This window comes from Tenrec ecaudatus, chromosome 1, assembly GCF_050624435.1.
Source record: "Tenrec ecaudatus isolate mTenEca1 chromosome 1, mTenEca1.hap1, whole genome shotgun sequence".
NCBI lineage: Eukaryota > Metazoa > Chordata > Mammalia > Afrosoricida > Tenrecidae > Tenrec > Tenrec ecaudatus.
Window position 1 is genome coordinate 305,223,168 of NC_134530.1, and position 23,967 is coordinate 305,247,134.

Below are 23,967 nucleotides of genomic sequence, written 5' to 3' on the forward strand. Positions count from 1 at the left end.
CATTAATTGGTATATTACAGTGCTTATTTTCTTATGCTAAATCAATTCTATGATAGATTCCAGTTAATCATCGTATGTAATTATTTATATGTCATTGTATGTCATTAATGTGTTCTCTGACTCAATTCCCAATATTTTCAGGAACTTTTTCATGTAGATCCGTTATCAATATTGGTCTACCGTTTTCTTGAAGTATCATCAGCTCACCTTGTTAAAAGGTTATTACTTGTCTCATAGAAAATGTTAGTAGGTATACTCTCACAATCATTGTTATGTTTCACCCAATAATGTGAACTTAGACAAAAAACATAAAGTGTTTATTCATACTGTGTGAATACTCTGGTGTCTACCTGCCAGAATCTTAAGCTTTAATCTGTCTTACAGTTAGCCTTGAAATTTCTTATGGAATTTAATTTTGATTCAGTTGATTATAGACCTTCTGAGCATCTTGAAACCCACTCAACTCTTATAGATCACTGCTCTGGCTGGATCCTCTGGTCTTGCTAGCTGGCCCTTCAGTGTAGAGTGATAAATGATTTAATGACTACTCTTGACAGACAAGTAGTCACTCACTCCTGAGACTATGGATGGCTCATCCCTGAAGCCAAGCCAATAAGCCCACTCCTACAGTGTGTGTTGTTTGCCATCAGTCAGCATTACCAAGAAAGCTTGGAGTCCAGAATCTAGGCCAAGATGCCAAAATGGTTGATCAGTCATCTCTTTTCTGAATCCATCTTGTACTTTTAAGCTTTTGCCCTCTACCTACACCTTGTCATTCCTTGACTATAGACTACAGTCTTTCCCAAAGGCTTTAAGATTGGACATCCGTAAACACAACAGCTTAAGTGAATAGCAAATAAGGATTCCCCTGGCTTGTTTTCTTGTGTTGGTTCTCTCTGTCTTGGCCAAGGTACTCTATCTAGTATGTCCCATTGGTGTCCCTCTGTCTCTTGTTGTCCACCTGTACAAGTTTCTCTAGTTACCACACTCTACTGTGCATAAATGGGCTACCCAACCATAGACATTTCTTCACACACAATAGATATTGTAAAGAATTCCCAGGATGCAAGGGGATTACGGCAGGTTGATGAAAAGCTCAGCATGAGTTAGAGTAGCATATACAAGCATGATTCCGCTTCATCACTTTAGCCAGATATGTCAAGGGTTATGGTCTGAGGTGCAGTACAGGCTGGTAAAGAACGTTCTTCATAAAATATTCCTTTCTTCAGTTAGATTACTGGTGAAAAGAAGATATTTACCTTCAATGGAGCTTAAGAATTTTGAGGCCTTAAATACTTCCAGTTTATTCTAAAAATAAATATTGTATATATAGGATGGAGGTCCAAAGTTGATAATGGTATTTGAGAAAATTGTAAAATTTCTCTGTAAAAATAGAGTGGGCTCTTAGTTAATGCAAACACCCTCAACTTGGAGTGTGCTTTGGATCCCAGGTGGTGGGGGTGGTCATTATTTAACGCAAGAAGTACAGGACAAGAACCTGATGTGCCTTTTTCAACATTGCCTCCGCTTCTGTTTCAGAATAAAGATTGGCCACAGAGAAATACGGTCCAGTCTAGGGAGCTAGAAATCTGGTACTACTGTCTTGCACATTGAAGCATCACAAGGAAGGATTTCAACTTCTGACTGGGTTGTGAACCAAGTCCATTCACCTGACTCCAACCAGGGTGAGCATCCCTGGGGTTCCTAGGGGCAGCACTGGGCAGAGGAACTTGAGAGGAAGCAGGAGGGATCTGGACTTCTTGGAGTCTGAACCCAGGAAAGCACCAGTGTACAAGCACCCAGGCTGCCCCAATGGTCAGGGTCCGAGCAATTTGCGCATCTCCCTGAATGGTAGAATTCAATGGTTATGTAACCGTTTATAATTGTATTAGAACTTAAATGATGAGCACTCCAATTTGCAAAAGACTGGTGGCATAGTGGTTACAGATTGGACTGCTAACTGCAAGGTCAGCGCTTCAGAATTACAAGTCACCCGTGGGGAGAAAGACAGGATTTCCAATCTTGTGAAGAGTTATAGTCTCAGAAATCCACAAGGGGACGTTCCACCTTCTTTTAAATGGTAATTAGAATCCACTCGCTGGCACTGAGTTGGGTTTAAGGTTTGTGTTGCTGATGACAGTGACAACTCTGTCCATTTGCTGTATCCCCACTTTGATTCAGCCTCCACTGAATTCTTTCTGATCATTAACCAAGAATGTAGATCATCTTCCCCTTGGGGAGAACGCCTTAGAAAATAGATTGCCTGTACTCCTCTCTAGCCAGCCCCTTCCAAGGGCCTGCCTAGATGTCCTTGATGGAGCTCACCTTACTGAGGACAGCACAGGGCCATTGTCATGAGTCTGCCCTTGACTGCCTCAGTTTGAAGGGTCTGGATGATTTGTGTAAGTCCTTCTATCTAATAATGTGCATGTCCAAATTATGGTCCCATTCCTGCTGCTGCAGTCCCACCTGTATCTGTGATGTATTGATCTGCCACCAATCATGATGTGTGACATGCCTTTTGTCCTGTGCCCTATTTATCCAGGGTCCCGACTCTGAATCCTCAGTTGCATTTGAACTGCTAATGGCCTCCCTTATCCACGTGATGTATGTGTGTGTGTCCTTTGTTGTCTCTTGAAGTTTAATAAATGGTCTCAAATTATATTTGACAAAGGGGTCAAATTATATTATATTTGACAAAGGGGTCACGTTTCTACCCTAACACATAATTTAGGATCATCAGTGACTCGAGGTACAGTTCTTATTTGGGACAGCATCTTGACAGCCATCCCTGCAGGTGAGGTCAGGCCCTGCAACCCCCTGGCTTCTGTCTTAAATGGGCAAATGTTGCAAAGGTCTTTTAGTTCTGTGGATAAATGCTCACTCTGCACCTTAGCCTCACACCAACACACTCAACTCTATGTAGGTTGGCAAATCTTGTTCCCCAGATAAGTACTCAGATGTACCCCATTTCACCTCCTAGCCTCCTGCCCAAAGGCGCTCAGCTCTCTTGTTCTGTGGCCTGAAAATCCCACTGCTCTGGCTCAGTCTTGGTTCTACTGCTACCGTGTCTCTGTTGCTGCTTCCTCCCCGCTTCACTTCCTCTCTTGTTTCACAACTCTCTCCCTTCTGGATTGAAGAATTTAAATACAAGAATCTAGGATCCAAAGGCTCTTCTTTTTGGATGGTCGTCAGATCCTAACTTCTGTCTCTGAAATGACTCAGTTCGTCCAAACATGATTTCCAATGTGACTAATCCTCAGATTAGGTTTCAGACAGCTTATTTGCATAGCCCTAAACCATAAAGGTACCAATGTATTGTTGGGCAAGCTGCCCAATCCTCTTAAACAAAAAAAACAAACAAACTCACTGCCATCAAGTTGACATTGACTCATAGCGAGCTTATTGTAAAGGGGAAACTCAGGAACAGGGTGGCAGACGGACACAACTGACAGGACAAGGGAGAACAGAAACAGAAATAGCTTTATTAGGTGGGGGGAGCTCCCGGAAGAGGTTCCGTGACCTAGGCCAACAGGTTAGCAGCTGGGGGTGAGGGTTTGTAAAGGGGTGGTGAGGAATGTAAGGCAATTAGCATATGGGGTCTGGAAACTGGGAGAATTGCTTGTGGACTCCTTGCTGTTTTCTTTGAACCTGGAACTTAGCTGATTATCTTATCTGGCATTGGCTGCTGCTGACCTTTGGGATGTGCAGGGAAGCACTTGCAGGGCCCTACCTGCTTCAGCTTAGTCCTAACAGGGGGGCTGCCTAGTTCAGACTCAACCCAAACACTTAAATGACAGGAAACCCTTGCGGGTTTCCAAGACTGCAACTCTGTAGTGGAGTAGAAAGCCATTGTCACTCGTGGGAGATGAATGCGCCATCTGTCTTTCGAGCGGAAATTGGTAGGTTCCGACTGCTGACCTTGCAGTTCACAGTCCAACAGTCACCACTATGCCACCAGGGCTCCTTTGCCTCCTTTGTCACATTGGCAGGTGACAAACCCCTGTAAATAATTTGGAAGAAGTTAAGGGGACATAGCTAGAAAGACTGTATATTTGTATAGGCCAACTATCTACCTCAGTGGTTCTCAGCCTTCCTAAGCCGCTACCCTATAGTATAGTTCCTCATGTTGTGGTGACCCTCCAGCCATAACATTATTTTTGCTGCTACTTCATAACTGATTTTGCTACTGTTATGAATCAGGCAACCCCTGTGAAAGGGTCGCTCGCCCCTAAAGCGGTGGCGACTCACAGGTTGAGAACTGCTGATCTCACTGCATTAGGTACTACAAATAATGCTACATTAAAAATGTTTATCTATATTGGGATTTAAAGTGCACTTACTATTGGGGCATGTATACTTCTTCATTTCTCATATAAAATATATAAATATATATATTTCAATCTAATAGATATCATTTAAGTGTTTATTATGGAGCCTTGGTTTTGACACGTGTTAAGAGTTGAACTGCTATCTCCAAGGTCAGAGGTACAAATCCATTACTTCCTGTCATGGCTTTAGAGTCTCAGAAGCTCTGTACAGTAATTCTGCTGTGTCCTGTCTACGGCTTATACATCTAACTCTACTTAATGCTGAGTTTTAAAGTGTTTCTAAAGTGGTTGTACAATTTATAGGTCCTCTATAAAATAATCTTTAGTTTATAATAGCTCTTTATATAGCCCATTTTAAATGTTTCCAGATGCTTTACTTACCATTGTCATCTTCAAGGTTCATTGATTTGTCATTTTCCTTGAGAGTCACATAGTAAGGAATTGGTAGTCCTGTATGCTGTGAGGTAGGGAATCTAACTTTTTGGTTTCTTCTTTTTGACATTTATCTTTGATTGCCCAATCTCTATTTGTTATAAAGCCATCTTTTATTTACATGTCTGAAAATTATGAGTTTTAGATTTATTGCTCATGTTAGAAGCATGCTTTCCATCACTCAATAAGGGCACCGTTAACAGTGTTGGGGACTTTGTGTGTTAAGAAGAGGGATAGAACAGTAACAGCATCTGGACCTACAGGTTATGTATTACTCACATTGTATTCTCCCATCAGCCTGCAGATTGTGCATCACCAGCAGCATGGAGAAAGGAGGAAGAAGTGCCTGGTTTGGGTATTATTATTTGGGGGAGATCTTCAGGAGAGATTGCAATTTGTGAACATAATTGAAGCTGATCCAGATGGGACAACCATAGAGCATCCCAGTTGACTGCAGTGTCCTAAGGACCAAAGAAAATGACCAAGGCTCAGGTGATTCTGATGTGTTTTGTCCTTTTCTGTATTTCCTGCTGGGATTGTAGAAGCCTCTATAATACCGATGCAGTTCATTGGAAAAGTAAAAATTTGAAATTAGAGATACACTGTGACTCTGACTTCAACATTTGGCTGGAGAAGATTGGGAATATATTGATCATAGGATTAACACGAAACTATTGACATTGAACATGATACGTAATGAGGATTCTTTGGATGACGTTCTCTTCCAACTCTTAATCCATCATTCTGTGGCCAGTTCATGAGAATCAGTCACATGATGTGCTATGCATAGTTGTTAAGGAGAAATAAGATCACTTCTTTAGGAGAGTTCACTTTTCCGTCGGATTTTTGTCTGATGAAGTTTCTTTAACGCTTCTTTCTGAAGATGATATGTTGCATATTTTCCCAACAGCAGCATTCTCATGAATACATCTACAATGGGCCTTGTAGCAATAGTGGTTTAAAAATGGCTGAGGGGGCGGGAAAATAAAAATAAATAAGTAAATAAAAATGGCTGACAGCTTCGCACCTCCTCTAGCTATAGATGCAGGAGAGAGTCAACCATCAATATGCGGTTTGATTCATATGACGCAGAGCTTAAGCATCCCTGTACTCTCATACTTTTCCAGTTATGACACCAATTATTGTTCCCACAGTCCTCTCCCACTCAGTTCAGTAATTTTTTTGCAGTGGTCATGGGCTAATTGCAGTCCAGAGTCACAAGTTTAAGTTTTATTCAGTACCAGAATATAATTTGGTGTCAGAATCAATAAGCTACACATTGGGATTCATATTAAAGAACCATGTAGGCAAATTTGATCTTCTTCAGGGCAGGCCTATTCTCTCTGTCCCTCTCAGATATTTTTCCCCTTAAAAATAGGCTCATTTCATAGTTGCATCTGTATAGACTCCTCTCAGCTCCTTGGGGATATCCTCTTCTTGATCTTGCCTGCCTGTCCCACTATCTTGGCTGAAAAGCCCTTTCTGGACCTGTCACCATTAGCTCTGTGACTGTGTCCCTTCTGCCCTGGTCATTGTCTCCATTGGTGCACCTCTTGACCCATGAATAGTACAGTGCATTGTGCAGGAGCAGCAGTAGACCAGTCCCTATGAGGTAGAGGTTCAAGATGGTCCATGATTTGCTCTGCAGCACCTCACAAAACTGAATAGTCATCAAGTAAATAAATCCCTGTTCAAAATGTGGAAGCTGGTGAGTCCCAAATCTCTATAGAGGTCAGGGATCAGTCTGTAGGGTTCTTATTAATCTGTTTGCCAAGGCTGATGAGCCACATCATCAGGTCAGACAACAGTCCACTGCCTCACAAAGTGAAGTTGTTGAATCTGGTCAGATAATAGGTTGCAGGGGCTGAGGAATCCAAATGGGAAGGTCAGACAGCAAGCTAATGGCTTATAGAGTGGAGGAAACTCTCAAGTCAGGTCACACAGGCAGCTCCCAGTTTCCATTCAAGGAAAGGGCTCATGAGTTTCTGGAAGCTGGCAAATCCCTAATCCATGGGTTCATTCTGAACTATGTGGCTTCAGGGTCTAACAAAACCAAATCAACAGATCAGATGACAAGCCCATGTCTCACTGTCTCTTCTCAAGCCATGCCTGCAGGCAGTTCTCGATCTTTCTTGATATGATGGCTTCTTTGCCCAACCTAGCACCTTCCCTGCCTAGGCAAGGTTAGGAGGGCTCCAGAGGGCAAGCCAATGGCAAGAGAACTGCAAGGGGCACCTTGGAGAGCATGTGATGAAAGATGGCAAGTTCAAGAGGACCTTACAATTAAAGTTAAGGCAATACTGTCTGAAGGTGGGTGAGAAGAATTTGTCCTTAGGTTGTCAAGAGGACCTTATGCTGAGGTGGCCTTTAAGAGCTTAGAAAGTTATTCTGCTTTCAGGAAGGGAGACAGTGCATAATAACATTCTGTTCTTGGTGCTGAGATATAGCTTCTTGTTCCTGATCCCAAGTTATACCTGGTTCATTAAAAGACCACTGTGATCTATTGAGTTTTGTGTGGCCGTAGCAACACCTTATCAAACCCAGAAGTGAGACAAAGAGTGGTGTGGGAGGATTGACTTGGGTAAGAATTGACAAAAAAATGTGTGAGAGCTGAGGTATGTTTGATTTCCCCCGTCTGAACTGTTCTTGATACCTGTTACCACTGAAGGTACAGAGCCTCTTATAGTGGTGATACTGGTAGACCTCCTCATTCCATTTCACAATGTACTGTAAACTTGTTTGTTAATATAAACAAGTGTGTGTGAATATAAATCTGAGTTATTTCTATCTACTTTGTGTGAATATAAATCTGAGCTATTTCGAACACATTCAGATAATTTACTGGTACTCAAAATTCTAATTTTATGAGAGGGTACATTATTTAGGGGCATGGGGGTCCCAACACTCAAACGGTGATCCTCAGGAGTGACATTGCAATTGTGGCAAATATTAAAGACAGACAGAGAGTGGGGCACAGGGTCTCCTCATCCCATGCCAGGAATGAGAAAGTGAATGTATTTTCCAATGGGTATATATAATGGAACTTACAGATCTTTCTATAAGGTGTGCATATCATGCAATTAGCATATATGTAGTCAATGGGTAATAATATCATAAGCGGGTAACATAATAAATAAGCAAGATTGTGACTCACCATCTTGACCTAGTGCTAGTGGACTTCAAACCTACCCTGAGCCCTCCCCAGGTATTTGCTACATTTATGGTAGGTTGGCTGATTGCTCTGATCTACAGATAACCTTCAGCCATAGTGAAGTAGCCAGGCACAGAAATGATTCATCTACTATGGGAGCTCATTTGAAAACTGCTCCTTAATGAAGAGCTATTGTGCGGGGCTCATTATTTGGCCTGGAGAAGGTGTATTTGAAAACATTTCTTTCTCAGAACAATGGAGATCTTTCTGAAAATAGGGCTAGTTTTCCATTCCCATGTTTGCGAATGTAGAAATAAGGTCAAATACTTTTTACCAAGTCCTCAGTTTACCACACATTATGGTATGTACCACCACACTAATTTTTATTATTGTTTTGCTTTGTTTCCTGTAAGATATATTTTTTTAAATCTTATGTCATTAAACAGACTTCTCTTACTACAGGAATCACTGACATTCAGTGATGTGGCTGTAAAGTTCACCTGGGAGGAATGGCTGCTCCTGAACCCTGCTCAAAAGTCCCTGTATCAGGATGTGATGTTGGAGAACTATCGCAACCTGGTTTCCATTGGTGAGGAGAATTCTCAAGTCATTGGCTTTTCCTATCTTACGCGTTGAAATCCTTGCAAAGACGTAGATTCTCATTGCATTCTCTGGCCCTAAGTTAGTGGGTAAGGTCTTCTATACTTGAGAGAACACCCTTTACTTTGTTCCTTTGAACATGATCTTTCTAGAAATACTACATTCTTCAGGCTTTATAAACTTTAGGTTAATTTTGGTGTGTCTAAGATTGTGTAATTTCTCATGAACAGGTTATCTAGTTGTCACCCCAGAAGCTTTCTCTCAACTGGAACTAGAAGAACTGTGGTCGGTATTAGAAACAAGCTGTAGTGGGATTTTTTCAGGTGCATGGTCAAAAGACCTTAAAGAAAATGTTAGATCTCTCTGGAGATAGAGTTATACCTCAGTCCTTGGCTCTGCGGGAGAAAGAATTCACGCCGAAGCATGGTTCGTGATCCAAGTGAGTTTTATGAGAGTTAGAAGAAGTTTCAGGTTTACACGGCACCCATAGGACTCCTCCCGACCATGCAGCCTGGCGGAAGCTGCTCAGCGTCACGCAGACAAAGTTCTCTCTCCCTCTGGACTCTAGGCTCCTGCCTTTTCAAGGATTCCACGGGGAGGCGTGGTGGACGACCCCTGATTGACCCCCATTGACTAAATTGAATTCACCTGGCCTAGGTGGGCCAATCCGGGTTTAGCGCCCACCCATGCCTACCGGCGGGAAACCTGGACCTCTGAGCATGTGCAGTGCGCCGCTCCTAGTTCCCGTGCTTGGCTCTCTGGGCGTGCTTTAATGGACATCTTGTAGTCCTGCGCTACCTTTAAAGTTTTCTTCATTCAGGTGATATAAGTTCTTTCTGTTTTTTTTTTATACAGATGGTCAAATTTCCTTCTCTGTTGGAATTCTTTAAGACATGTTTCTCCGTATTGTACTCCTTTTGATGAAACACATTTGTGACTTCTGTCATTTTCAGGTCTCTAAAATAATCTTTCTAGCAAGAAAATTGTTATCAGCTTAGGATATACTTTAGCACTCTACCTCCAATATTTTTCTACTTGTAAGCTTTAAAAAAATTTTGTTCCCCAATAATTTTGTAAGTGGAAAGGGATTTTTAACATCCTGCATTCTTTTTTTTTTTCCATTAAACGCCTGTATGCTATATATTCTTTACTATGCAGTGTGCCTTCCTTAGGCCCACCCCTTCTTAACAGGTAGAAAACCCGAAAGATGACCTTTGCTGCCTCTAAAGAACATTCTGGCTGTATGTTCCAACAGATTTTTGTTGTTATTCAAACAATGCATAGTATATTCGGTATCACTCTCTCTTGTTGTCTGTCTTGTAGCCTGTGGTTTCCATATGTATTATGACGTCCTTGGTGTCATCCAGCAGCTCATCTGGTCTCGGTCATTAGTCTTCAGTCATCAGTCTTTTATGCCTCAAGTACATAGTCTCTAAGCTCTGTGATCTAGCCACTTTTGCTAGCTTCTGTTTGGATTTGAGCGATTGATGATCTGTTCCCCAGTTAACCCCTGGATGTGTTTTTACTAATGAGCTTCTCCACCATTTCTTTCTATAGATGTGGTTGATTTCACTTTTGTTTGTTCCATTCAGAAAGATCCATATGTATAGTTTCCATTTCTGTTGTATAACAAGAAATTTGCTGTGAATTCATCATTGGACTCAAAATTCTATTGGTAAACTTGTGTGTCGTTTCTGACACTAAGGCTGCATTTTCCAGCTACTTATACTATTCCCAAATTTTACATTCATCCATGTACATGATTGTATGGTTGATCAATGTCAGGCTGCAAAATGTATGCAAAATTTTCAAATATATTTTTATGTATTTTATATATTTAATTGTATTGGGAGGTCTTACAGATTATAACATTCCACGGTTCAATCACATCGAGCAGTACTGTACAATTGCTACCACGGTTTCAAAACATTTTCTTCTTGAATTCCTTGATATCAGCTCCCCCTATTCCCTCTCTCCACCACCCTCAATTTCTTTATTGTGGAAAACAGAACTTGGATGAAAGTGTAAGCAGTATTATCTCTATACTCCTGACCACAGGGCTTGGGAGACCAGTGCTAGTGTTAGAAGAAAACCTCCACAAGCCCCAAGGATAAAGCTAGAGCTGAAATGCACAATTCCCAGATAGAGTGTTCTCCACAACTGCCCTCCAGTAAGATGTTAGTATACAGCTCCTACAGGCTCCTGACTTCTTGCTACTCAGCTAAAAGATGCCTAGCTTTAAAAGCAGTCAGGAAAAAGAGGACCTGATGCAAAGGGCTTAAGTGGAGAGCAAATGCTTTGAGAATGATTTGGGCGGGGCATGTATGGATGTGCTTTATACAATTGATGCATGTATATGTATGGATTGTGATAAGAGTTGTATGAGTCCCTAATAAAATGTAAAAAAAGAAAAGGAAAAAAAAGAAAGAAAAGAAAATGATTAGGGCAAAGAATGTACAGATGTGCATTATACAATTGGTGTATGTATATATATGGACTGTGATAAGAGTTGTATGAGCCCCTAATAAAACATTTAAAAAAAAGAAGGGAAATTTCTCAACATAATAAAACCATACATTAGAAACCAAAAAAAAAAAAAAAAAGCAGTCAGGTTCCCTAGGTTGCTGTTGCTATCACTCAAAGAATCAACCATCCCTTTGTCTCTTAAATGCCCTCTGGATAGGTCCTAACGGACAGTTGTATAAATGGAGGGCAGACATGAAAAGGCTTTGTATTCTTTCACCAATTTATGTAGTCTCAGCGCATACAGCCCTGCCCCTACTCCTTACACACAGACACCTACCTGCCTAACAAGGTAAGCAGTGTCTCTACCCTGGAGGTCCCTGAACTAATTGGGTGAGCAAAGTAAGACCAGTGCTAAGGCTGAGGGCAGGTGGAGGGGGGTAACTGGTCCCTGAGCAGGTGGAGGGGGGTAACTGGCCCCTGAGCAGGTGGAGGGGGGTAACTGGCCCCTGAGCAGGGAGAACAATACAAACATGTCTGCTCTTGTAGTTAAAGCTGCTGGCAGATAGTAATTAGCCATGTGCTTGTATGAGGCATCATTAAGGTAGCACTATAATGAGAGGATATTGTGGGGATGGTTTTTAATTAGGAGAATATAACTGGGAATCTTCTCAACTTACAAATGTGAATGCCTCTCTCCAACCAGACACCTGGCCTTGCAATCTTCTTTAATTCTGAGAATAAAGAATGGGTCTGCATCTACTCTGTTCTTGGTCTTCCGTTTCCCACAGCCTGATACTTATCATGAGGTGTTCTAAAAGTGTTCAACATATTCCCACGTTCACACTTGTCCGTTCGGTTCACTGTGCCTTCTGGAGGCTTGCACGCCTCGGTACTATAGAAACTCACTGCTAAATGACCTCACTATCATATTCCAGAATCAGAGATAAAGCCACTCTACCCCGTTTTTGCTGTCTGCTTTATCTTCCTTCATTGCACATGCTATTCCTAAGGGCCCTTTCTACTCTGGGGCTGGATCCCACACTCTGTGTTTGCTTAAACAGTTGGTGCACTGTCAGGGGAAGCCAGCCCCTAACACATTATTACAGGTCCAGGAGGCGCAATTGAACAGCGATAGTAAGTAAATATGATAGTAAACTCATGGAGAGCATGAGAGATAGAAGAGAAATATGGAAATAAATGAAGTCAGACACATTTTATGGTAGCATGCTCACCTCAGCCCTGCTTGGTGGTCCATGTGGAGGGAGAGAATCTCTAATGCTAGTCCACACTTTTATATTCTCTGGGGACATGCAAGCCCCCTAATTACAGGTGAGGACATACGTCACAGGAAGGGGTGTGCTACAGGTAATACAGTAATGGAAGTGAGTGATCTATGCTTATCCACACAATAGGAAGAGGAGGGATTGGGGGTATACATGTGGCAACATGGGTGGATCCTAGATATAGGTTGGCAGCTTAGCTTTGGATGTCACAGAGCTGGTTTGGCCTGTTCCCTGACTCAACTGATAGAGACCATTAATCCATTGTCTCCAGCAGCAGGGAGCAGGGCCCACCCCTGTGGTGTGGGGAGACAGCAGTCTGGCAGTAAGTGCCTTCAGGATGTCTGTAAACAGCTGACCTCCTCCCACAAGTCCCCCTTTTGTTTTATATATAAAATTCAAAAGCCACATGGGCGACATGGTCATTTTGTATACATTAAAAGCTGGCAAGGCAATACCTTATGATCCAATTAATATAGCCCAAAATTCAGGCTTACAGCAAATATTTGAATCCAAGCGCTGGGGGTAAAGTCTCCCTGTGCCTATCTGCAATTGGAGGAAGGTATGAAAGAGATTGGACACTGTGGCTGAAAGAAATAGAGCCAAATAGGAATGTCTGCTTCTATAGGGAGAATGAATCAACCATGTACTCACTTTAAGGCAGCACAGTTTTAAGGGAGAAACTGTGGAAATGATAGACAACCGCAGGAACATGTACCTGGACTATATCTCCAACTGCCAGAGTGGCGGTCTTCCAGCCATGGAATTCTAGTCTTCCAGATTCCCTCCGTACCAGTTAGGGAATAAGTCCCAGTTTTATTTCCCTACAGTGCTAGTATCCCACATTTCCCCTGTCTGCATTACAATTAAGGTTGAATAGTGTCATGGAAGCGTCATGGTCTCTCTTCATATCTCTCAGCTTCCTGTAGAAGCGACATGAGACTGCAAGCATCAAAACCATGATGATTAAAAACACAGTCAGACTAGAACTTAAGCTACGTGAAATGCGTTGAACCCACGCACTTGGGATCCATCATCTTTCTATGCCAACCACCATTTGTTTAAATACCTCAATTAGTGGAATGCCTTAAATCCACCCTTGAATGTATAGAAAATAGCCTTTTTAAGCTAATCAACATCTAATGAAATGTTTCCCTTAAGCCCTTGAAATATTTCCTAATCATGTATTGTTACATTATATAGGTAAGGAGTTACACAGAAATCAGTTACATTCCAATCACATTATTAGCATTAATTAACAAGTCCAAAATCGTGATCTTTCAGCAAAACAACAGTCTGTAGTAATAGTCAAGTCACTATTGTATAAAATGCTCAGTTATGATAGAGTCCGAGTTTCTCTTAGACAGCATCAGCAATTGAATATCTGCAGTCAGCAATCGCCATTCTCAGGAATCTGTGAGGTCTTCTTGAGGTTCAGGATCGCTTCAGTAACAGGACAAGGGTCAGGTCACACATCAGCTTCCCTTTTTTCTTCTGGGCCTGGCTGGCTGAAGAGAAATCCACCTATTTCCTTTCCCTGTGAAAATATAAACAAACAGCCCCTCTCTTCGGGGTGTCATTAACCTGAAAAAGGAATTATGAATATTGGGTGGCTTCTCCATCTTTTCCTTGTCCATCTTTCTCCAAATGTGGTTGCGTCCTTCTAAGGGGAGTTCATCAACTTTATTCTGTAAAAACATAAATGTATAGACCTTTCTCCAGGTGAATGGACCCGGATCCCAAATGCGGTTTCCGTCTTCTTGGAATTTCTTAGCATCAATTTTCTCTGTAGAAGTGAAAATGTGTTTATCTGCCCTAATTTTGTTACAAGCTATTAGTAAGGAGAAAATTTTTTTGGTTAAAATGACTAAATGAGCTTTGTCATACTTAACATTCATCTTCTCCCCCTTCTGTTTTAACAATGTAAATATTAAAGAATTGCTAGCAGTCTCAGTTACCTTGCTAGGTCTTGAACCAGTAAAACTACTAGTTAGATAGACCTTCATTGTTATGTAAATTTTCATTCCCAGCTCTCAGAGAAGAGAGCTGACTATTTGGGAGAACTTCTTACCATACTTTGAAATACTGAAAAAATTCTTAATAAATTTGTTCAACTGTTCATGAAGTAACTTACCAAACAGACATTTTTCTCCAACTTTACCAATAAGGTTACAGGCTCAATTAAGCCGCTTTGCCCGTCAGGCTTCTAACATTGTATGATTTCACAAACTTGCAATCCTCTCTCTTGGTTAACTTCACTCATTCCTACCATGCTGCATTTAGAGGAAGCTAATGGGTGGATATTAGGCCCTCCTGAATGCCCTAAGCAATTGTCCCCACATCCAAAGTTTAAAAACCTCTTCCCTTCAATTTCTAATTCCATGTGGGGGCGCTGTTGTTTCCCCACAACAGCATTCCAGAAGACCCCTTGATTTAAAGGGTGGTCAAACTTCTCAAGTACTCTTTCCTGCCAGGCATAACTTTTAACTCTAGAAATGCAAGGAAGCAAAAATTGGCTTAAGCTGTTTTCCTTTTTTATAAACCATGGTATAGCAGAATTCATCACTGCCTTAATTTCTTTTTCATATTTTTGACCGATAATCCCAGTAACACCTTGAGAATTTATGTTGGACTTTCCTAATAAACATCCCTTAGTTATTTTTAGGTAGTGGACCCCAATTACCGCTCTTAATAATTTCTGAATTACTCACAGCTTTTGGCTTTTCCTCACAACTCTGATCAACTCCAGTGTTTTAATTTCTTGAGTACTTAGGTTAAAACTTCCTGATAAAAACTGTAACTACTCTTTCAATAAGAGGCTCCTGTTTTTTAGAATCAGCAAACTGCAATGAGAATTTCTGAGCCTTCTCTTGGTTAATGAAGGGTATAGCAGCCAGAACAGGGGCTGGGTTTTCGCCTGTTTGGTTAGGTTTGGTCTCCTGCTATGAGATTGGGGGATGCCTGCAGTTTCTCTTTAAGATCTTCTTTCTCTGGCAGGCAGACACCTTGCCTCCCATGCTCTGCTGGGCGGAATTTGTAGCAAGCTCCTTCCTCTATTACCTGCCCTCCATTCAGAGGGCCTCAGAGCACGCCCCGCTATACGATTTTTGGCTGGGCGTTACTTCCAGGTAAATGTCTCCCATTGCTAAACTTTGAATGGTCACGATCTGCCCAGTGACTACCCTTTTCTCAACAGGGGCAGAGTCCAGTTTCCCCAGACTCTTTCCCTGGGTCTTTTCCTCTGTGAATCGTCCTGTTCTTTTGCAATATCTACTTGTAGTTTCTCTGGTAATGTCCCTCTGCTCCACATGTAAAGCATCTCCCTTTAGGTTTGGCGTAGCTTGCCAAAGCAGCAGCCATGAGGTTGACTCTATGCTCATCTGTCCCTACATCCCTGCAAAGCCTGATATAATCTAACAGTGTGCTCTGTTCTTGGAAAGGGCGTATGGCAGCTTGACAAGATGTATTTGAGTTCTCAAATGCTAATGTAAGAATAAGATTATCTGCTGCCTCTTTGTCTGTTACATTCTTGTGGACAGCATCCTGAAACCTGGATATAAAATCTATATAAGGCGCATCATTGCTTTGCTTTACTGTCGTGTAACTAGGTCGCTTGCTTCCTGATGGTATTAATTTCTCCCAGGCCTTTAGACAGACTTCCCGTACTTGTGCAAAAGTCTGCTCATCAAAGTTTAATTGTGCCTCAGTTGTGATATAATTCTCATCTCCTAGCAGCTGATGAACCCATATATCTAGGCTCTCTTCTGCATTTTTGTGTGCTTGTGCAAGGGCTGCCTCGTTCCATAGCATCTGATATTATAAAGATTCTGAAGGGGAAAAGCACAATTTCATCAAAGCTTTCCAGTCTGCCGGGATCTAATATTCCATATTGGCCATATTCTTGACCATACCAATTACACATGGTGAATCTAGACCATAACTAGATACTGCTTGTTTGAGATCTTTCAGTAGCTTAAAGGGAAAGGCAGTATATCGCCATTCTTGATTCCCTTCGGGGTGCTGCTCATCAGGCTCCCTGTCTATAGTTCTAACAGGATAAGCCATTCTGAATTCTAAATCTGCTTCTTGAGCCATACTCTTCTCCACCCATGAGAGCAAAGGTGCTTTCCTACTCCCTGAATCTTTGCCTCTCACTTTCTAAGCTTCACTAAGACTAAAAACTTTACATGTAAAAAAATAAACTTAAAAAAAAGTTTTCCTGATTCACTCTTACTGTCCGATGAGGCTGTACAATTGTTAGACAGGATATAACTCAGAAGAGCTCTTTTCCTATGGTGCCCCATGTAATGGGCACCATATGTCAGGGGAAGCCAGCCCCTAACACATCATTATGGGTCCGGTAGGCACAATTGTACAGTGATAGTAAGTAAATATGATAGTAATGTCATAGAGAGCATGAGAGATAGAAGAGAAATATGGAAATAAATGGAGTCACACACATTTTATGGTAGCATGCTCACCTTAGCCCCGCTTGATGGTCCACATGGAGGGAGAGAGAGAATCTTTAATGCTAGCCTAGGGTTTTATATTCTCTGGGGACATGCAAACCCCCTAATTACAGGTGAAGACACGTTACAGGAAAGGGTTGTGCTACAGGTAATACAGTAATGGAAGTGAGTGATCTAGGGTATCCATGCAATATGAAGAGGAGGGGTAGGGAGTATACATGTGACAAGATGGGTAGATCCTAGATATAGGATGGCAGCCTAACTTTGGATGTCACAGAGTTGGTTTGACCTGTTCCCTGGCTCAACTGATAGACTATTAATCCATTGTCTCCAGCAGTGGGGAGACAGCAGTCTGGCAGTGATTGCGTTCAGGGTTGTCTGTAAACATCTGACCTCCCCCCACAGTGCACAAATCTAAATAACACTTGTAGTAACTGGTCTTACTTGCAGGCATATGAATATTAACCTGTGACTGAGAGAATTGTACTTCAGGGAGGATCTTGCCATGTACTTTTTGATGATGAATATGATGCCGGTCTTCTTGAATTTGTCAGTCTCAGCCTTATACTTGATAATTTAATTTTTTAAAAGCCAGTACCAGTTTATTTAGTTAAATAATTCATACACTGTCAATTTTTAAATATTCTATTTTGTTTTGACAACTTGCAGTTTTTTCTAGATAATTTCATATATTCCATCTTTCATTTATTAGGGATGTTTGCAGCCACTTTTTCTCATTTTAAGTCATGACATGTCAACCACTGAAGGTCCCCATAGCTCCCCTCCATCCACATCATTACCATTGACTATACTTTGAGGATTTAGTACTTCTTCAGTGTTACTTCGTTGCCATTAATCCTGAGGGGCTCATGTTCCAGAAAGAGATTACCAGGTCTTCCTCCCAGTCCCTGTGTCTGGAGATTCCACTAAGACCGCTGCACCATGGGTGATCCTGCTTGTATTTGAAACACTGGGTGGCAGTGCTTCTGGCATCACAGCAACATGCAAGCCACCACAGGACAACACTGAAAGATGGGTGGTATAAGCTAGTATACAGGCTCCATAAACATAAAGAACATGTTTTTGTACCATAATACCTATAAAAATGGTTTTCTCCCATGTGGAACATTCTGCATTTTTCACTTTCCCAACTTTGTCTAGTACTTAGTTGTCTTTCAGTAACGATTGATGAAATAAATACATCTGACCTCTACCAACTGGAATTAGCAAGCCTTAGCACACCTGTGGTCTATTGGTCTTAGTGTCTTCCTTCTATTATGTTTGTTGTGTGTTTTCATGGCCCTCTTTAAGCAAATACCAACTCTGTGTTCATTCATCACTTTCATGTCCAAACTGATTTCTACAATAACTTTTTATCATTTGGATTGTTTGCACTATTGTATTTCTGCCAGTGGGCAATAAGCATTAAGTATAGTGTTTTATTTATATTCATATAAGAGAGTTGTCACTAAAGATCTACTTTGTATCAATGCATTTTAATAGGTCCATTGTAAATCATGATGTTGAAAAGAGTCAATGTTCTTTTCTTTTATAGAAATCCAGAAAGATGATGATCGTTTGCTTGAACACTTGCGATGTGAAAGATGCATGGACAGAATGGAACGGTGTTATAAATTTAATACATTGGAAAGTATTGTTTCTCAGCACAAAAATAATTTTCCTCCAAAGGAAAATTATGAGATGTTTGGCTTGCATGAAAAAATTATAAAATCAGATTTAATCATTCTGGAATTAAATCAGAATGGAAGCAACAAAATACAGAAGTCAGTTGTGCTCAATGAAGATGAGAAAACTTTTCTCCACATTGAACAAGAGCAATGTTGTACTGAAAAGAAATTCCCTGAGTGTGAACAATCCAGGCTCAAGAAGTCACAATGCATTCAGCATCAGGAATCTGATGAAATTGAGAAACCACACACAGGTGATAAATGTGGGACAACCTTCATCGAGGAGTCTGTGCTCTATGAGCACCAGATCATTGATATACTAGATAAGACCTATGAGTGCAGTCGGTGTGGGCAAAAATTCAATAAAAAAACTCATGAAGGACAAAAGGTAGGTAAAAGCTTGCAATGTGGCAAAGCTTATCACAGTAAAACATACCTCAAGGGACATCAGGAAACTCATGTGGCAGGGACACACTTTGTATGCAGTGAATGTGGGAAAGGCTTCAACAGGAAGAGTGATCTCACTGCTCATCAGCGAACTCATACTGGAGAGAAACCCCATGTATGTGGTCAATGTGAAAAAGCCTTTATCAGGAAGAAGTACCTCACTATTCAACAGCAAAGTCATGCTGGAGAGAAATCCCACATATGTGGTGAAGGTAGCAAAGACTACATTCGGAATGCACATCTCAAAAGTCATCTACAAACTCATGCAGGAGAAAAACCCTATGTACCTGGTGAGTGTGGTAAAGCTTTCAACCAGAAGCAACACATTATAGCACATCAGATAATTCATACAGGAGATAAACCCCATGTATGTGATGAATGTGGAAAAGCCTTTATCAGGAAGAAGAACCTCACTGTTCATCAGCGAACTCATACTGGAGAGAAACCTCATGTATGTGGTGAATGTGGAAAAGCCTTCATCAGAAAAACTGCTCTCACTATTCATCAGCGAACTCATACTGGAGAGAAACCCTATGTATGTGGTGATTGTGGAAAAGCCTTTATCTTGAAGACTGCTCTCACTGATCATCAGCGAACTCATACAGGAGAGAAACCCCATGTTTGTGGTGAATGTGGCAAAGCCTTTATCAGGAAGACTGCTCTCACTGATCATCAGCATACTCATACTGGAGAGAAACCCTATGTGTGTGGTGAATGTGGAAAAGGCTTCATTCGGAAAACACATCTAAAAACTCATCTACGAACTCACACAGGAGAGAAACCCCATGTATGTGGTGAATGTGGAAAAGCCTTTGTCAAGAAGAACGAGCTCACAGTTCATCAGAGAACTCATACTGGAGAGAAACCCCATGTATGTGGTGAATGTGGCAAAGGCTTCATTCAGAAAACACATCTCAAAACTCATCTACAAACTCATACAGGAGAAAAACCTCATGTATGTGGTGAATGTCGAAAAGCCTTTATCGAGAAGAAGGAACTCACTGTTCATCAGCTAACTCATACTGGAGAGAAACCCCATGTATGTGATGAATGCGGCAAAGGCTTTATCAGGAAGACTGCTCTCACTGTTCATCACCGAACTCATACTGGAGAGAAACCCTATGTATGTGGTGAATGTGGAAAAGCCTTTACCTGGATGTCTTCTCTTACTGTTCATCAGCGAACTCATACTGGAGAGAAACCCCATGTATGTGATGAATGTGGAAAAGCTTTTATCTCGAAGACTATTCTCTCTGATCATCAGCGAACTCATACTGGAGAGAAACCCTATGTATGTGGTGAATGTGGAAAAGCCTTTATCAGGAACACTTCTCTCACTGTTCATAAGCGAACTCATACTGGAGAGAAACCTTATGTATGTGAGGAATGTGGGAAAGCCTTTATCTCGAAGACTGTTCTCTCTGTTCATCAGCGAACTCATACTGGAGAGAAACCCTATGTATGTGAGGAATGTGGGAAAGCCTTTATCTCAAAGACTGTTCTCTCTGATCATCAGCGAATTCATACTGTAGAGAAACCTTATGTATGTGAGGAATGTGGGAAAGCCTTTATCTCGAAGACTGTTCTCTCTGATCATCAGCAAACTCATACTGGAGAGAAACCCTATATATGTGATGTATGTGGAAAAGCCTTTATCTCAAAGACTGTTCTCTCTGATCATCAGCGAACTCATACTGGAGAGAAACCCTACATATGCGGTGAATGTGGAAAAGCCTTTACCTGGATGGCTTCTCTCACTGTTCATCAGAAAACTCATATTGAGTAGAAACCCTGCATATGTGGTGAATGTAGAAAAGGTTTTCTCAGGAAGAAGGACCTCACTGTTCATCAGGAAACTCTTACTGGAGAGAAACCCCATGTATGTAGTGAATGTGGCAAAAGGAAATCGCAAAACTCGTACGAATTCACAGGAGAAAACCCCCATATATGTGGTGAGTGTGGTAAACCTTTCAGCCCAAAACCACACCTTATAGCACATCAGAAATTTCACACAGAAGCTAAAACCCATGTATGTGGTAAATGTGGAAAGCCTTTTTCAGGAAGAATAAACTCATTGTTCATCAGTGGACTCATCGTGGAGAGAGAGAAACCCTGTGTGTGTAGTGAATGTGGCAAAGGCTTCATTCAGAAAACCCATCTATGAATTCTTTGTGGAGAAAACCTTAATATGTGGTGAGTGTGATCAACCTACTAGCCAGAAGCAATGCCTTATAGCACATCAGAGATTTCACAAAGGAAAGAAGCCCTTTGTATGAATTAAATGTAGAAAATCTTATATGTGGAAGTCAGGTTTCCTTAAACCTGAGATAATTTCCAAGAAGAAAACCTTTCATTGGAATTAGTGTAACAAAGCTTTCAAAACAGAGGAAAAGGTGCTAGAGTCCGGACTGGGCCAAGCGTGGGAACAGACAATTGTGACTTAACATATGGGGATCCATGTTCTGCATTGCTGTTCCTCTACTGACATAACCCACCCTTGTGGGGAGAGGACTTTACAGACTTCCACAGAGTGCATGGGTACCTCATTGCTCTTTCAGCTTTCAGTGCCCAAAAGAAAGCTGAACCTGGTGTTTCTTGATCGCAGCTATACCAAGCAGTAGAGTGCCCGCCCAGGTGACAATTGCACCTGCCCCACCTGCATGCTCTTTTTAACCTGCCAGAGACAGCACAGAAGTACCATAAAATAAGAATAAAGAAAATAGAAGATGTATGGGAACAATTAATCCAGAGGATGAATGGAGCTCAGCAACCTCAGCCTCCACAACCCTGAGACCAGAAGAACTAGATGGTGCTCAGCTTCCACTGTTAATTACCCTGAAAGGGATCACAAAAGGGTCCTGAGTCGAGTGGGAGGACAACGTGGACCAAAACCCAAAATCGTAAAATAGATCAAGCTTACTGGTCTGATGGAGACTTGGAATCTGCAGATTGTGGCCTTGAGCAATGTTTCACTCTTGGACCTGTACTCACTCCTCTGACTCAGCTTTCAGCCCAACAATATACAGGCTTGGAGGCGAAGAATAACAACATACACTCCCTGGAAAATCAACCGTAATATCAAAGAGGCAGCATTTGCTTATGGATAAAAGCTCTAAAAGCTAGAAGAAACAGGAAAGAAGGATGAATGGTATAAAAACACAGGGAGGGGGCAGAAGGGGGAAAAAGGCTGGTATACAGGAATGCCATCAATGTATGAATTATTGGAAAACCAATTTACTATGTAAAGGTTTAAATCATTAAAAACGTTTTAAAAAATCGAAGAGCTCATGTCTCATCAATGATTTCATGTAGGATAGTTATCATGTAGCTCAATGAATGTGGGTAACAAACTTTTACCTGTGTTTCTAAGTGTTCTTGACAGAAACACACAAAATTGAAGAAACACAAAATTCACTCAAGATGGGAAACTCTCCACAGGAAATCATGTGATATCACATACCGGTGATCTCATGCAGAAGGAAAGCTCTGGCAATATAGTGACTTTGAAGATACCCTCTTTGATTTCTCTGAGTGTGTCAATAAACTACATAAGGATTTTAACCAATGCAGTTCTGATTGGCTGACAATAGAGGATGTGTACAGCAGAGACACCACATGAATACAGGGCATGTGGCAGTGGGTATGCATTTAGTGAGTGGCATTGCCTCCAGTATCCAATTACATTTTCATTTATGTTCCACAAAGCCTATAGGATAGACTGTGAGCAGTAGTTGGACAAAGGGCTGAACAAAATGTCTGCCGCATTGCATGACTGCAATGTAAATCCTGTAGGAAATCATATGAATACAGAGACTGTGAAATCCTGCTAGACTCATATGTGTGCACATGTACATTGATACCAAGACCAATATCTGATTTTACATTTGATCTCTCTTTTGACCCATGTTAACTGTGTTAACTGGAGAAATACTGTGACCATAAAACAGAAATGTGAATGGCCTTGCTCTCATGCAGAATTCTTTGGAAGGTGGATTATTCAGATGCAGTTAAGTTAAAATTTAACCCTTTATCTTTCGTGATCCTTTTCCACCCATTTTAGATCTATTACAGTTTTAAATATTCCTCTTATTTTCCATTGAGCTTTCCCCCTGTTTTAGTTTGTTGTTGTTTTTTAAAATATAATGCTCTATCTATGAATTCCATGATGCCTAATCATGGTATTGCTGGATCATATGAGATTTCAAGCTCTGGTTGTTTTAAGTAGTGTCACATTCCATAGTAGCTGTATGTATTTCTAAGTCTACCAGCAGTATATATGAATCCCAATCCCTCCATATCATCTCTAGCATTTGTTGTTTTCCTTCTTTGTTTTGGGCTGGTATTGTAGGGGTTAAGTGCCATCTCATGGTTTGAATTTGCATCTTCCTGAAGGCTAGTTAGCATGAACATTTTTTAATATGTTTGTTAATCATTTGTACTTTATTTTTGGTGAAGTTAAACATTTGTACTTCATTTGCTAATCATTGTTGATCATTTGTACTTCATTTTTGTTCATATCTTTTTCCAATTGTTTGATTTGGTCTCTTGTTATTTTCTTATTGTGATGTAGCATTCTGTATATTTTTGTAATTTTCCCTGTCTGATGTGTCATTGATAAAAATAATTTCCCAATCCATGGGCTCTCATTTCACTCTTCTAATGCAGTCTTCTGATGTGCATAAGTAATTTCATTTATGTCCAAATTGGGAGACTTTATTCTAGCGGGTGGCCTTTGGGAGGATTCAAGACTCTCCGAAATCACCCAAAGCTTAAAATTATATTCAGGTGGGTTTATAAGGACAAAATCTACTGCCGGTTTGGCTATCAGAAGGGGTCGAGGATATTACAAATCTTTCAATGGGTAAGCAGGAAAGGTTGGGGGTTCCACATTCCTTTCAGCAAGCAGTTTACAGAAGCTTAGATAAGCATAATCTTTTTAACTTTGTGAGGCAGGGTGAAATGGGGTATGGGACAAAGGGCACATTCTGAGAACAGGAGGATATTGACATTTGAGTAATAATATCCTGCGAAGGGGCAAAACTGAGTGTGGAGGAGGAAGAGGTTTCATATTTTAGTGATGAAAGAGTCCCGGGCAGCATTTTA

The 23,967-nt window shown here is 41.1% G+C and overlaps 1 protein-coding gene across 3 annotated transcripts in view; it reads left to right on the top strand.

Moving 5' to 3' along the window:
* Positions 1 to 23,405, top strand: part of LOC142427276 (uncharacterized) — a 36,636-nt gene extending 13,231 nt beyond the window's left edge. For 2 of the 3 annotated variants that reach the window (XM_075532519.1, XM_075532515.1), the window contains exons 2-5: positions 1,540 to 1,685; positions 5,061 to 5,255; positions 8,377 to 8,503; positions 18,285 to 23,405. In XM_075532519.1, the coding sequence (XP_075388634.1) occupies positions 5,241 to 5,255; positions 8,377 to 8,503; positions 18,285 to 20,650 (2,508 nt within the window). In that variant the 5' untranslated portion in view covers positions 1,540 to 1,685; positions 5,061 to 5,240 and the 3' untranslated portion in view covers positions 20,651 to 23,405. The remainder of the gene's footprint in view (positions 1 to 1,539; positions 1,686 to 5,060; positions 5,256 to 8,376; positions 8,504 to 18,284) is intronic. The other variant, XM_075532525.1, reaches the window with a different exon arrangement.
* The last annotated feature ends 562 nt before the right edge of the window (positions 23,406 to 23,967 follow it).